Source organism: Python bivittatus, unplaced genomic scaffold (genome assembly GCF_059951505.1).
Source record: "Python bivittatus isolate LINGU-HERP-01145 unplaced genomic scaffold, Pbiv_v1 ctg000190_np1212, whole genome shotgun sequence".
Taxonomy (NCBI): domain Eukaryota; kingdom Metazoa; phylum Chordata; class Lepidosauria; order Squamata; family Pythonidae; genus Python; species Python bivittatus.
This window is the reverse complement of record NW_028277042.1, coordinates 5321617-5337883: the sequence shown is the minus strand read 5'-3', so window position 1 is coordinate 5337883 and position 16267 is coordinate 5321617. Positions and strand designations below refer to the sequence as shown.

The 16267-nt window shown below is 38.3% G+C and overlaps 1 protein-coding gene across 1 annotated transcript in view; it reads left to right on the top strand.

Moving 5' to 3' along the window:
- GAN (gigaxonin) overlaps positions 1-15587 on the top strand; it is a 43595-nt gene extending 28008 nt beyond the window's left edge. The window contains exon 11 of the mRNA XM_088135980.1: positions 1327-15587. Coding sequence (XP_087992106.1) covers positions 1327-1508 — 182 coding nt within the window. The 3' untranslated portion in view covers positions 1509-15587. The remainder of the gene's footprint in view (positions 1-1326) is intronic.
- Positions 15588-16267: the final 680 nt, after the last annotated feature.

The window sequence follows — 16267 nt, the reverse complement described above, 5'->3', positions numbered from 1 at the left end:
CCTGACCTGAATCCCATTGAGCATGCATTTCACTTGCTGAAGACAAAACTGAAGGGAAAATGCCCCAAGAACAAGCAGGAACTGAAGACAGTTGCAGTAGAGGCCTGGCAGAGCATCACCAGGGATGAAACCCAGCGTCTGGTGATGTCTATGCGTTCCAGGCTTCAGGCTGTGATTGACTGCAACCGATTTGCAACCAAGTATTAAAAAGGGAAAGTTTGATTTATGATTATTATTCTGTCCCATTACTTTTGGTCCCTTAACAAGTGGGAGGCACATATGCAAACTGTTGTAATTCCTACACCGTTCACCTGAGTTGGATGTACATACCCTCAAATTACAGCTGACAGTCTGCAGTTAAAGCACATTGTGTTTGTTTCATTCCAAATCCATTGTGGTGGTGTATAGAGCCAAAGATGTTAGAATTGTGTCGATGTCCCAATATTTCTGGACCTGACTGTAGTTTCCAGTGGCATGGCCTTTAGTTAAGTATCCTTCCAGAAGGAGACAGCCAGTAAAAGCTCCTACCGTGAGAAGTTCATTTGTACCAATTATGGAAACTGCTAAAAATGCCATCGGATTTGCATTTGTTTTTTATGTTCATTACAATTGTTGGTCAATACCTGTTTGGATGCTCAGAGCAGATATTTCTACCAATGGATTATGGTTTCCAGCGGTCTTCATCAGGTTGGCACAGAGAGCCAACAGACTCTGAAAAACCTTCAGCTGAGTCTCTGCTGCCTTTCCTGAATCATACAGAGTGTGTTTCTCTTATCTTCATAAACAGGATCATTAGAAATTATGTCATAAAATGGCGCCTCAAAGTCTTCCATTACTAACCATGCGTCTGGCAACTTCCCAAAAGATTTCAGTTCAGATGCCTCAATACCAGCCACTTTGCAAGAGACAAAGCGATTCACATCTTATTCTTTTATTATTCCATAACCTTTTAAAATAAACACTTTAAAAGCAGATACATAATTATTATTCTAGGGATGTGAATAGCTCACTTGTGAATAGTTCACTTAGTTTTTAAATACTCCCCTTTTTTAAATGTCATACTCCTTAATGATTACTTCTTTCTGGTGTATTAGTGTTATAGCAAATAAGGGAAAGTTTGTTTTTGTTTTTTGTTTTAAAAACCAAGTTCGCTTACAAATGCGATTCTCATCTTTATTTACATCTGCTTACTTTGTAAAAGTTGCCGGAGCTGCTTTACTGAACACATGGCTACTGAATTCAGTTTTGCTTTTCATTTTCAGAGCTGTTTCTTAGATGCTGTAACTGTAAATTGTAACTTCTCAAACTAACACTACTATTTGATAGGTACCAGTTACGATTACGTTCGAGAATTCAGAAGGAGCACTGGAACCTGGCACCCTACGAAACCTCTCTTCCCATCAGATCTTCGCCGGACCGGATGTGCACCTTTGCGAATAGCCAACTGCAAACTCTTCCGTCTCCAGCTCCAGCAAGGGTTGTTCCGGATCCGTGTTCCTTCTCCTTGACCGGTCTTCACACAGCTGGGAAGAGCGTTAGAGAAAGCCCATTGTAATGATATAGCTTTATATAACGGAGAAACAAACATCTTGCAGCAGAAATTTAAACAGTATGCTCGGCTTTGGTATGGTAACCGTTCTAACTTTTCTTTAACTGCTTAAATGCTTAAGCCTCGGCCTTTGTTTGGAGCAGCTCACTGCAGACTGAAAAATTGTCAGGGAGGCAACGAGAGGCCCAGTTATTTAAATATATTAAGCCATGCTGCTGGGACCATTTCTTTGTTTCCAGTGAAGAACAGTAGTGTAAAAATGGAAACCTGTTGAAATGGGGGAGCATCTGCAGGATGTGTTTTCACTGAGGGGGAATGGTTGTGAGTAACAGTGTGGTGCTCACCTTGGGGAGCATTGGTGGTACAAGAAATACTGAATGAAAATCAATCTCTCTGTGATGCCAAAAGAGACTTTTAACTCCACTAGGAGAAAAATGGGCAACTGAACCTTTATTTCACAGCTTTCCTTGCAATTTGAGGCCTCTGCCTAAAAGGACAGAATTATATGTAAACCATTGTTCACTGTGTTTCATTCCTGGGAATTTTTTTTTTAATTGAATGGACTAAACTAAACCAAGCTAAGCATTGTACTACAAAAGGGAACTAAATATTACACAGATCTTTGTTATTTGTGGATTATCATGCAGCCATTGTAGATCTTAGTAATGGGTCTCAAATCATGAGATGAATTTCAGAAGTGCCATATGAATGGGGCAGATAGCACATATTTGGGGGTAGGGGCGGGAGAGTGATAACGCAAGGAGGGTATTCCCAGACACTTTGGATGAAAGATGCTGCAGTTTTCCAGGAGTGAAAACATTCCTAACAGTAGTAGTACAGAAAAAAGGGAAGAAAGGCAGAAGGTTGGTTTTTATCTTCTTGCAGAGGAGGTGGGGGGGGGTGAAACTATTAATACATTTCAGACACTGTCTGGAGAATTATATTGGGATCAAACATTGGTGTAAAAATTACCTCTTTCTAAGAAAATTGTGCTGAATATTGTTAATACAATTACAGTGAAGGTTTTATTTTTTCCATTTTTTAATTTTATTTTTTTGATCATAGATATTAATATTTAATTAAAATATGGATAATTTGCTAGTGACAATACTGTTTACCTTTCTACTTAAACGTTATTTTGTTACGTTGTTAGTGACGCTCTATAACCTAAAAGCAAAAAAGGGGTTACACAGTTGTAATATTCCATAGTCTTGCACTGCAGTTTCTAGAAATGGTGTCGTTGCAACAATGGCATTGTTTTCCGTTGTATATGTTTCCCCAGTAATGCATATTATTGGGCCAAATGTTTACAGTAATGTGAATCCAGTGGAATTTCTGTTGATGTCTTAGAGCAGAGAGTGAGCAAAGGTGGCTTCCAGAAGTTCCTGAAATACAGCTTCTGTCATCCTTCATTGCAGAAGGCTGGGGCTTCAGCAGTTGTGGTTCCATAATATGGAGGTCCACATCCTCCCCACCTTATCTTAGAAAATCCATATATTGACAGGAAGGCTGTACTCAGTACACAACAGCATGACTGACTATAATATCTGGGTTCAAAATCAAATACTAAGCACATTTTAAAGTTTTGTGTATATTGAGAGAAGAGATCTGCTATGCATTCCTCTGTATATCTACTCACAGATATAAAGCCCGTTAAATTTGTTGAGGGCTTGTTTTCAGATCAGAAGCACATGCTTACCGTGTCCTCCGTGGGTTAGCTGGATCTTGCTCATCCTTTACAAAAATCAAATCATGTAACATTTAGATAAAGGATATATTGCACACATTCAAGTCACAAGAAGGGGCTGCAAATATTGCTCCAAAGTTTTGTTTTGTTTTTTGACATCAGAAGCTTTGTGGAAAGTTTGAAAGCTTGCCCCTTGGAGTATTCCATCTTCTCCCAAAGGCTCTTAATGGTTCTCTCTGCCTTAGTGAAATACATGTCCTTTTGTTCATAGCAACTGTTTCCCCTCCTCACAATCCCCACCCACCTTGCCTTCCAGTTTAATACATAGGGCTTCTTCAGGGACACTCACAGCAAAAGGTCTGCAAGGGTTCTCTTGAGTTGTTTCTGGCTCTCTCAGTTTACTAATATCCAAAACCTAGAGAACGATCCAGTTGGGTCTTTATAAGTTGTCATTCCTTGGGATTCTCTCTAGTATCATTCCAATGGGAGCAAGGGGGAAAAAATTGATTTGAAAGTATAAAAGAAATAACAGACAAGAAAGATGTGTGTGTGGCCTGCTTAGTTTGGGGGAATGTGCTAAATGTTAGGTGATCATCCATCCGGTATTCTATCCTTTTTATTGGAACAATTTCTCATTTTGGGTGGAAAATTTTGGGTGCATTTTCAATTCTGCCATTTTTATGTTGTTGTTTTTTATTGTCTCTCCTCCATTGGAAGTCCTCAGCAGGAGCATTTTTTTCTTCCTTTGACCCAAAGCTCTCTCTTTCCCCAAACAAGCCCTCCTCTAGTTCTTGAAAGTGATTGTGGCCAGCTGGAGCTTACACCGTGCTTTATCTGTCAGATGGTAACTACCTGCTTCAGAAGGAAGACTCCATACTTTCGAGCCTAATAATGTTAGAATGGATCTTTGATTGGTTTCCTTGAGAATTCAAAGGGCTTGGGGTTAATTTCTTTTTAAAATATTAAATACAAGTTCCTTGCTAAAAAAAAAAAAAAAAGTGTCAGGAAATATGCAAATATCCAAATAGGGTGTTTTTCTTTCTTTTTCTCTGGAAGCCAACTTTTGAATTTTTGCATTGGGGATAACGTACAGTGCTTCAATGACAGTAGAGTAACTTCATAGCACTGCATTAAGGGGTACAAGTCCCCTAGTTGGACGGAGGGGCAGTTAAAATATGACTGATAGTTGCTTGCGAGAGCATATAGCATCCCAAAACAAATTAAGTCAGTGCCATTCTAGAAACTAAAAGACTTTTCATAGAGGAACTTCCGTTGGACAAGGACATTCAGCTAGTTCGATTCATTTGCTGGCCTTGGATAACATTGTCATTCGTAGGAGAAGGTTTTGCTGTGACTCATTATGATTTCCGTCAGTCTGTAGGAATATTTTCCTGACTTGTGATCTTGGGCCCAAACTAGATGTTAAGCCAGTCAATCTGCATCTTAAACTCAAGTTGCTGTTGCCTCGCCTTTATGAAGCAGGGTTATGATGATGATTTAAAAGGAAGAGATTTTCCCCCTCAAATCAATTCTCTGTGTCTGTGTTTCTGCTGGGGAGAAGCAGTTTAAGAAGAAAAGGACAAAGGAAATTTTTGTCTCCCATGCTGCTTTATAAATGTTTGCTATATTTAGTTTTATTCTTTAAACGTCTTGGTTTTTTGACTTTGTTCTTTTTTTTTTTAATTTCCATTGGGTTTTGCCCTGAAAAATATCCCATCCTAAACTTTTGCAAGTACAGTCTCATGCCCAGACAACCAGTAGTAGTGTGATTCATGGTTTTAGCATGGATAGCAGCTGTTCATATTTTATTTTAGGGTGCATTGTTAATTCATATAGTTTACAACACAACTCAAAACTATTTGTCCACCTTATGCAAACTCTGTTTTATAGTTTGGAAAGATTAACGAGGCATATTGAAACTGGCTCTCGGTGTCTGGTTTATAATAGTCAAACATTAATTTTTTTTTTTAAATGAGCATTAGCAGTGGAGAAAAATACACACCATTCTTTACATTATGTGTGTTCTAGCTCTAAATGATTAAAACTACATCCATAGGTGCAGATATGAAGATTTGTTTATGTAATATATCTTCTCTCTTCCATATTTCCATCAGTAGTTTCCAAAATCACAGAGCCGGCATTTGTCACATGTAATGCAGTATATAATAACAAAAAGTTGTAGTAAGTGCCAGCATTTTTGTTCTGTTTCAATACAGGTGCTGCTAAAACCCATCCGTTAAAGTGCAGGGATATTACAATATTGAACTGCACCGTAAAACTATTTAAATTAAGGTTGTGCAAGTTCTTGTTGTTTGTCTTAATTTTGACTCCAAAATTGCCTTGGACAACACCACTGCCTGCGGCACCATGGGCACTGTTGTCCCTTTGCTATAATAGTGCCACCCTTGGGAATAGTGAGTGAAAACTGGCCTTTTTTATTTCAACCTTCTTTAAACCTGTTTGACTTCCTGAGGATTACAACAGGCTCTAGGGCAAGTCAATGGCATAGGGCTTAGGAAAGATAGTTTCCACAGCTGGTCCTAGGATTGCGTATATTCTGGAGCAGGACAACCATTACTTGCAATGAGTGTTTGCTGGCCTGGTTCTTAAGGTGGTTGAGAAAGCTGGAATTATGTGCAGAGTTCCTATTACAAATGGTGGCAGAAAGCAGCAGCCCACATCTGATTCCTGAATGACCAGCTGGTCCATACATCTTGCTCATTGCCTTAACTGATTCTATTTTTAGAAGAAAGATGGTCCATCTCAGGTTCAGAAACTCTTTAGTCTGAGTTGCCCAAGGACACCACAGTTGTTGATCAGATACGATTGGTGTGTTATAACTAGCATGTATCTTTTCATTAGTTTTCCTTCCTCAGTTTTCAGATATCAACAATGCTTTCAAAGCATTATGGCTTTGTTTTGGAGGTTTATTCCTTGGAGCTTTGTCTAAGTTTCTCTACAATGAACTGAATTTTTTAAAAAAGAAACATCAGTAGCTCAGTTTCATTGTGTGATGAGGCTTTGGTCCCGATTCCAGTCATCATCCATTAGTACTATTTAGTGTACCTACCCTGTTAGCAGGATGGAAAACTACTTCGAGTGTAAATTTCTGCATTTTTTACGCAGCTATAGATTTTCTGCAGTACTCATCTTTGTATAGACTTATGCACAAGTCTATACAAAGATGAGTATTGCAGAAACATCTATAGCTGCCTTAAAAAATGCAGAAATTTACACTCAAAAAGTAGTTTTCCACCTATTTGCCTGTGGAAGGATAGTTTTAAAGGCACATCTGTTGACCCACAACAGAAAAAAATTCCCTTAGTTTGTTTTGTCATTCAAATTAGTCTGATTTAAAATCTCAATTTATCAAATTCTGTTCTCATTTAAGGGCAGGAACACACATTATTATATTCTGAATGTGACACTGACAAAACCAACCTAATGTAACTGTCTTTTTCTTTGCCCTGTTTTTCCTGAATGATTTTACTAGCCATCAAATATCAGTTACTCTTTGCACCTAGCCTTAGATTGTTCATAATTTCAGTTCATCTAAACAGTCTATGAGCTACCAGGTTCTGCTGCTGCAGAATGAGATGGTAGATTATGTTTGACATTTCTTTGATGTCAGGTTTCTTGGTTGTTAGTGTTGTCTCTTATTGTATGATAAAGAAAATTTGTATTTGAGCCTGTTAGAATTAACTACATAATTAATTAGTTTAAAAACCACCCAAGTGCCTAATATAACTTGAGTAGAGAGGGTTCCCCAGGTCAGTGTAGATAAAGATTGTTTTCATAGAGTTGAATATAATCAGCAGATAAATTAAATGTATTACAAATTATTTTTAGTCCTAAGTCTATATTTATCATTGTCATCTGCTGCCTATTGGGTGAGAGAAAATTGTCTACCCACTAATGAAATACAAAGTTTTAAAGGAAAGTAGGAAAACAAGAAATTTGAATATTGACTATTATTTTAATTTGTCACTTGTCAGCTGGATGCTAATTCTGTCCTGCAGTCTTTATCTTTAACAAGATTATTGTATAACCCTTTTAGAGACAGAAAATCATAAATTAAATGATTGGTTGATTTGAAACTCATTAATTAAATATAAAACAGAGCTTTTACTTTTATGTTCTCACCTAAGGCTCATAACTCGCTCTTCCTAAGATGATTTTGGTTGCTTTTAAAAAGTTTTATAACCCACCATAAACCGTAGCACCTGTACTATTACTAATGCTGATGTAACTATGCTGTAAGCCTGAGGACCTAGATTGAACCATAGTTGAAAATCACATTGTATAGAATGGCATCTTGATAAAAACCAGTTCTCACTGGAATTTAAATTTTCTACCAAGTCTGAAGGACCTAATTGGTCTGGGAAGTAGCAATCTGAATTGGAAGGTGTCTTTTAGTAGACAGAGAACAGAAATTAACACACACACCCTCCCCCCAAAAAGTCCCTTTTTCTTGCTGGGTAGTTTAACAGGAATTTCTGCATAGAATGGCATTTACTGCTCTTACCTGCTACTTAAAGGCAAAGTCCCCCTCGGCGATGACATGGCCACATTGCCTTTGAGGCAACCGTACAGAAGTAGGTTGCCACTGACTTGTCCTAGGATATTTTTCAACTTCCTAGTCTAGACTACAGCCCTTGAATTTTCTGGTGCATTTCCATGCACTAAATATGTGTGAACCTGCTTAGCTTTTTTGAGATGAGCCAAAGGTGTTTAGGAGCTGCTGCTTCTTTAGAAACTAGGCAATTGCCCATTCTAACGGTACTTGTCCTAAATAAAGATTCTTACACACAATTCTTGATTAATAGAGCACGTACTGGTTATACATATAAAACAAGCTAGAAGACAGGTTGTAAGAGAAACATCCATATCCCCAAGAGCAGAGCGTTAGTCCACTTCCATTATCCTGGTCTGGTCATCCTCTTTCAGACACTATCAGCTACCCCCAGCCCCACCCCTCCCCAAAAAAGTGGAAAGAGCAGGAGTCCTTTCACAAGCTTGCACTGAGCAATGACTCTCTCTCGTTCATTGACAGCGGCATTCTGTTGGGGGAAGAAAAGAGAAGATATGTGCACATACACACATGCACTTGTACATAGTGTGCTACACACAGACCTAAGTCCTCACTTTAGTTCATTGGAAAATATAAAATAGGCCATCCCACTATCCCACGGTGTTTGATTTCAGCTGCATCACAATATAAATAACCAGTGTTTTTTCCTCACTTGGATTTGAATAGTTAACCGTGGCAAAAAGGACAAAAAAAAAAAAATAGAGTGCAGATTAAAGAGGAAATTTCCAGTCTTTGCTTCTCAGGAAAAGAGGAATAATCAGCATAAATGCAAAGCTAACCTTTGCTCACTGTGTTTAGTATAATTAGTCATGTTTTGTTGTACTTGATGCCAGGGGCCTTGATCTTTTATTCTTAAAGGTGCTGTTTTTATATGTTGAATTTTTCCCATTCTGCTTGAAAACGTTAAACATAGATGGTTTGAATATTAACAGTTAATAACTGGTTAGCAGGTTGTTTCTCCCTCCTTTTTTAGTTGAGAGCCGAAAGTTTATCCGTATTTATTTGATATCTTAATAACCCATCACTCAAACCTTATTTATACCTTTCAATAAATGTAGTAATTCTTTTACTGAAAAGTTTCCTTTGCATGAGGACTTCTTCTCTGAAAGTTGACTTCATGGGTAGATAGCTTCTTGGGTTGATTTTCAGTTCCCACCCATCCCTGTCAGCATGGCTAGGGTTTAAGGATTCTAAAAGTTATAGTTTAAACCAATGTTTTTCAAACTTGGCCACTTTAAGATGGGTGGACTTCAGTTCTCAGAACTCTGGGAGTTGAAGTCCATGCATCTTCAAGTAGCCAAATTTGAAACACACTGATTTAAAACTTCAGGAAAGTATCAAATGATGTATTCATTTATCGCTTCTTTGGCCCAAGAAAGGTGAGCTGACTTGCCAGATACAATGAAGGCAGGAAAAGAATGTCAGGAAGATTGTATGTTATTCTAAGTTGCTTAATTCTTAAATGGAAGAAGGAATACACTGCATTTAAACTGCGTGTTAAGAATGTCATCGGTCTTAATTGTCTCTCCACCACTGGGTTTACCAAAAAAAAAAAAAACTTATCCTCACCTAGGTTGCAATTTTGTGGGGGTGAAAGAGGTTGTATCATTTCTCCATGCCTCGTGCTGGCTTGCCACCCAAATATGGCCCAACAGAGATGTTCTTTGCCCCTGTTTTGATGTCAGTTTTGATGTCAGGTTGTTTAGAACTAGAGGAAGCAATAGCCTCAGGGTGGAGGGTGTTAAATATGGGTGGTACTATTCTCCACACACACACACACACACACACACATAGACAGATCCCCCTCTCACCCCTATGGGTGGTATGTGTCTTCCTCAATCTCAGGTCCTCTACCAGAGGCCTGGGAGTTAGAGGGTTCGATATATGTATGTGTGTGTGTGTAGGCAGGCTAAGCAGGGAAAAATCTCTCCTGCACTGCCAGTCATATTTTAATAACCAAGACTACAGCCATCAGTGTGAAAAAAACTCTGCATCTCATCCCCAAGTTGTCAAAAAGGATGTCCTTTTAGTAACATCCTTATCTTTACCAGACGAGGCTGAGAAGAATGAATATGGATCTGTATTTTATTCTGGCTTCTTTAATCCTCTTTGTGGAGTCCCCACATTTCATCTACTGGTACTTTGTTTGCGGGGGGCGGGGGGGGGAGTTTCATTAGGTCTTTTTTAACCCTGGGATTTGCTTGCTGTCTCGATATAACTTTTTAAAAGTCCAAACTGGCTCTTTGTTTCCATCGCTAATGTACCTTCCTTTTTGAAAGCCACAGCACTGTCCAGGCTACATTGCAAATGCTGGTTCATTCCATGGGGGAATTTTTCCCCTTGTGTTTGGCACTTACCATGTAGCTGTGGGTGCTCTGCATGGTATAATGCATAGTTTGAAAATCTGATTCAGCGCTGAAAAAAATGGGGAGAAAATTACATAATGTTACCAGTCTGTGACGTAGTTCTACACATACACATATACACATTCTTAAATTGGCTTTTAGATATACAGTGTGTGTGTGTGTGTGTGTGTGTGTGTGTGTTTAAAAAAAACACCACCACACACAAAAATTACATCTAATTCTAAACACAATGTGTGTGTGGTGGGGGTTTTTTTTAAGTTATAGTTTTGTTTAGTTACTTATAGGTTGTTGTTTTTTCCTATTTTCTAGAGGGGGGGTTCCCTTCCCCTTCTTTTTTTCTCATTCTCTGGGTAGTTTTTTTTTTTTTTTACTTTTTCCTCTTCACTATAAACCTTTTGTATATATAACAGGTTTCATTTTATATCTTTTTTATATAGCAGCTATATAGTTATATTGCTACAGTATTTACTGTATAATTTCACAGACTTTTTTTTAAAAAAAAAGAATCGTTAGTGATAATGTTTTTCACGTTTGGTTTGATTAATAAAACAAAGTTATGGCTACTCTGTCCTGCAAAGCTGCCAGGGAAATTGAGATACTCTTGAGTTCAGGATGCCTGTCTTTGGATTTTTCAAATGCTGCGTGTAACATCCCAGGACAAATGATGTGGTACAGATCACAGGAGGTAGCCCTCAAACCTTGGTTTACAGTTTACTCATAGAAAAAACCCACTTTGGCCCACCATCCATGGCTTGTTGAGCTAAGCTTGCCAGGTCACACTAGGATCTAGCAAGAGACAAGCCATGATGTGATTTCACTTTCGTTCTCCACACTGAGCTTGTCGGTTTGCGTGGCCAAGTGAGCTCTGCGTTGCCCATAAAAAAAAAGGCAGTGAAGACAAACTGGGGGTTCAGGTTTTTGTTTGTTTTTATTTTCTACCAAGGATTTTTCCTTTTCCTGGATCAAAACAAAGAAGAAACATTTACCAAAACTCTGAGAAAAACAAGCAAGTAACTTGTCTTTCTTCCTCCTCCAGAAAAATAAGGCAAGTAATGGCATACTTACACCCTTCCTCACCCCCCAGGTATGTCCACATTGGAGGGGGGGTCAAAAAAGTCAAAATGGTGGCCACACATGCAATGCCTGTAAAAAAAAGGGGGGCTTCAAATACACGGTTGCAGGCACCATCCTGCCTTTTTTTCACACACACACACCCCCCCAGTGTACACCCCTATTTGCCTGTTAGTTCTGGGCTGCCAATTATCAGAAAGGCCGTCTTTTTTTTTCAATCAGAACTTCAGCGCGTTTTCAAGATTGCCGAATTGTTTGCTTCCCATTTCCACCCCAGATGCAGGCTTTATGTCTGGATCCCCCTTTTCCCATTTTTGTCAGAATCCACAACGGGCAAAGCAATTGCAAGAATATTTATTCTGCAACAAAGACGTGAGTAAATGATCGATGCCTCTGCACCTCCCTTGGCGAGCTCATTGTTTGCCTCCATAACTATGCAACCGTGGACCGGGTGCTCTTCAGGAAAGGGCTACGTAGGTGAGAGGCCAGAGCGTCTGAGTCCTCTCGAGTCCTTGCGCTTTCCACCAGTCGGGGAGTTGGCAAACTCTCTATGCATATATGAAAGCAGTTGGTGATGCGTGCGTTGTTCCACTTATTTCTTGCTGCTTATTGTCAGTACAGTACAGTATCCGATTAAAAGAATCAGGCTTCGAATGCGGTTGATTTTTATTTATTTAGGGCAGAGTGACCTGAAAGAGGTACGTCTACAAAAAAAGGCAGGCTAGCATTTGTTTGTGTGCGAAAGGTTCTTGTGGACTTGCTTGCAGGTCTTCCAGGCTGTTTGTTGCATTAACTAGTTTTTCACGTATCAGTGGTGACATTCATATTCCTTGTGATCTCAGTTTTTTCTTAAACTAAAAACTGCAATCCGGAGAAATGTGTACACATCTAGGTTTCGTCAGAGTAAATCGGAGGGTAATACTTTTAACTAGGTTATGGCTATACTGCTTTCAATGGACTTCAGTGCATCTGATCTGAATTGTATTTGAGGAAGGCTCAAGGTAAATTTAAGAGTTTTTTTTTTTTTAATTAAACGCAAAATGCATTCAGATTTTAAGCATTGTATTGACTTGATGACATATAGCCAGGCCAAAAGGTAATTAGATGTTTCTTGTGCTTCCAACGTAACCACAGTGTTTATTAATAGAATCACGGTTTATTTAAGGAAACATGCAATTTTTATACTGTCTCAAAGGGGCCTTTTTACAGGAAGCACAGGATATTGATTAGCATGGTGTAGCAATGTAATTTCAGAGGATTTTGTACTACAGCATTTATATATGCGTTTTTCAAAAAATAATACGCTCTTTTGCTAGATCCATGCAGGTAGAGTGGGCAAAAAAGGAGGAGGAAAAAACAAGTATTGTCCAACACAATAAGCTTTGCCTGGATCTCCGCATGATTGGGTCAAGCCCCTTGTTCATCAGTGCTGGAGAACAAGTAGTGTCAGCCTTCTCTAAGAGTGGATAGAAAGCAGCCCCGTGCAAAGTGGCTGACCAGGGTGGTTGTTTGCCAGTTGTAAGATGCTTCATTCAGTTGCATTATTTTTATATATTTACAGCGTCAGAGCAATGAATTGTAGACAGAAAATACAGCTTGAAGTGACCAGCTGTCGAGGCCGATCTCAGAGTGTGAGATGTTTTCTCCTTGGGGAAGGAAGAGAGATTCATAGCCTAGCGATTTACAAAAGGAAGCAACCGTTACTGTACCTGACTCATATGCATGAGACTTTACTCTTTCCATCCATTGGAAGTTTACAGTTGAACTGCTGAATTTCAGGAGACTATTTTTGTTGTTGTTTTCGTTGTGGTAGTTGTTGTTCTAATTGCTGTCTTAACGGTTAGGACAAAATATCCAGAGTCGTTAATGACATGGGAATCAGAACTAGATAAGTAAGCTAAGCATTAAAAAATCCCACATAGACTGTATATATCATCTATTAATTTGTGCACAATTTATGTTAGTTTGTGAATTCCACTAGATACTGAAAATGTTCAGATTAACATAGGAATAAGTTTCACATTTGATTTAAAAACAGGGTGCAAATTTACCTTAAGTTGCTTGTGCAATGCCATGAGAGTGTTCGCAATACTAAGACCTGTAGATTGCCAATAATAATACCCTTGTATTATCAATATTAATTTACAGTCTTCTGCAAAACTTAAGGGACGTGTTAATAGCAGACCTCCAAAATCACTTTTTTATTATAAACTCGGTCAACTGGATTTGTTCAGATGTCATATTTTACCTTAAGAGAGCTCAACGAGTAACTATTTTGTCATTCTTTTTGGATTAATTTTACTATATTTTTATTTACTCGTTTTATGTTGTGTTTTATGTTGTGAGGTACCCAGAGTCAGTTGGAGTCAGGCAGCATCAAAAATTGAATAAATAAATGAAATAAGCTGACCTGTCTCCATCCATCATGGCCCATTTATAACATCAAATAGATGTTGCCAGACATCAGCCCAAACTAACTCATAAGAGTGTCATCAGGAAATTGTGTTACGTGAACTGAATCCTGGGGTGGAAAATATGATCTATGTATCTTGACTGTCTCTGCTTTCCTAAAATTCAGGTTGAAGCTTTTCCCAACCTTGGCACCTTTAAATTTTCTAACCTTGCATTTTAAATTAAAGATACCTGTGATTATATCTAGTGTTGAACTTGGGGAGCATCTGTATACAAAACCAGGTGAAAAACATTTCATCAAACCTGTTCATCAAACCTGCAGGTTTGTTTCCTATCCCTTTTTCTATTTATTGTTTACCCTTTGCACTTTAAGTATCAACCAGTGCTAGTGTTGTATATTTACACTGCTGTGTTGTTGTTGTTTTCCCAGTCATGGGGTATTTCCCATCTAGGTGGCTGCTCTTCCCTTTACCCCCAAATGTTAAAGTGGGTTTTGCATTAAAGAAACAGAGGTCTCTGCAACCCCTATTTATGGCATCTGAACAAACCAATACTTGATGTGTAGTATACTTGTTTTTCTGTTTTCTGGTTTAAGGGATCCTGAATCTCTTCCTAGTTTGCATAGATTTTGATTTTAGGAACAGTTAGGGAGCTAGTTTGAATGTTGTGCATGCTAACTTTTGAAGAAAAAAAGAGTGCAATTTGAATAGCACTTTGTGATTGGTGAGTGAAAACTGGGCTTTGCAATAAAACAAATGATAGTAATGTGTAATAAGTTGTGTTCTCAATGCTGTTTGTATATCCTTTTCAAGTGTTTAACAGTGGTTGTTAATTTAAAAATGGGTGACTCTGAGAAATCACGTTGAATTTTTATTTATTAATTGGGCAAGCAATGGCCTTGATGGACATAAATAATAAATCTAAGAGTTGTTGATCGTATGATCGACAGCACAGGGGAGATTCCCTGATGCCATCTTTCTTCTTCATCGAGTAAAAATAGACTCTCTTCATCCACTTATGTGCTTTCTTTCATTTCATTTGAAACAAAGCTGCAAAATAAATGAATAAACATGAAAAGTTGGTCCAGGAATTTGGGGAGGGAGTGTGAGAAATTTCATACATTAACCACATTGAAGACTCCTATTGTGAAAATTGCTAAAGAGCCTGGAAGATGTTTGGGTTTTAGATACTTTCACTGGGATCTTCGTTCTTCATAGGCTAATTCTCTCTCTCTCTCTCTCTCTCACACACACACACACACACACACACATCTACAAAAATTTGAGTCTGTCTTCACTCATAGAAGAGAATAGAACTCTGTGTATAAATTGGGGTGTTAAAATGTTGGGCCAGACTCAATTTATGTGAATTTATAATGCCTTAGGATAATTTCACATTCCCTAAGTCTGTCTGTTTTCATGGAAAATTTTGCCTGCGGGCAGTTTAAAAACCAGAACCCCTTTTTTCTCATTGGCATACTTTTGAGGTTTACACGTTTCAAAACTACAAAATGGAGTACAAAATGGGTCTTGGATTAAGTAGCACTTTGTTTACATGTTCAATATAATGTTGGGTAAGTAAAGGGTATTTTTGTTTGTTTGTTTTAATTTAAAGCACATGGATTGTGCTGTATGGGCTTTGTAGCCCCCATGCAAATTGTGGCAAAATACTGTACTAAGGAAAAGTGAAAGTGTGTTATCTTTTTTAATGTAGTTTGTATTGACCGGGTTTTATAAAATGTAAGGAAAAGTGCTGTATTTTGGTCTGAAATGTGTGCAGTAATTTTACTTTGCTTTATGTATTGGAGGTTTGTTGAAAACTTGAACTCTTTTATAGAAGGATGCAGACCAAAATTGAACTGTCTTACAGATGGTTAATGAACTAACCAAATAAACACTTTATGGTTGCATACATATGCTGTCTTTGGCATGAAACCTTTTCTTATATTTATCTGATAAATAAAAGGGTGACATGGAAACCAAATAGGGAGTGGAGATAAATGGGATGTTTGCTGGAGACGGCCTGATGGTGACAAGGGATTACAAGCAACAGGAGTAATTGAGTGTCAAGATAACCATCATCTCTGTTGCTAAAGGTCAATTCAGCATTCTCCAAGTGGTGGTTGAGATCTCAGAAGAGTATTGTGCTTCTCAATCTCCTAAAGACCTAATCGACTAGGTCCTGGTTCATACAACATGCTACACCTTAAGCCCTAAAGTTTATTTGCTTCTGGCTTACGGTCTTGTATGAACTCTAAGTCACCATAGCTTGTAAACTGTTATTTATGGCTTTGTCTGTGGCAATAGGCCATCCAGTTATGGTTTATGCATGTGCCACAGTTAAACAAAATGTGCTAAATGCAGTGTGTGAACTCAATCCAGATCAGTATTACTGAATGGAAATCTCGTAACTATGGAGCAAAGCCAGGCAGGGGTGGCCATGATATATAATATTTAATCCCTATAAATTAATTGTATTTTTTTTTTAATAATCCTGCAATCGGTTGACAGCCCTAGTTCAAATTCTTAATAACACAAGCTTTTTCACCAGCGGAGGAGACGGAAAAAAACATTCCACATCTACAAAAGGGC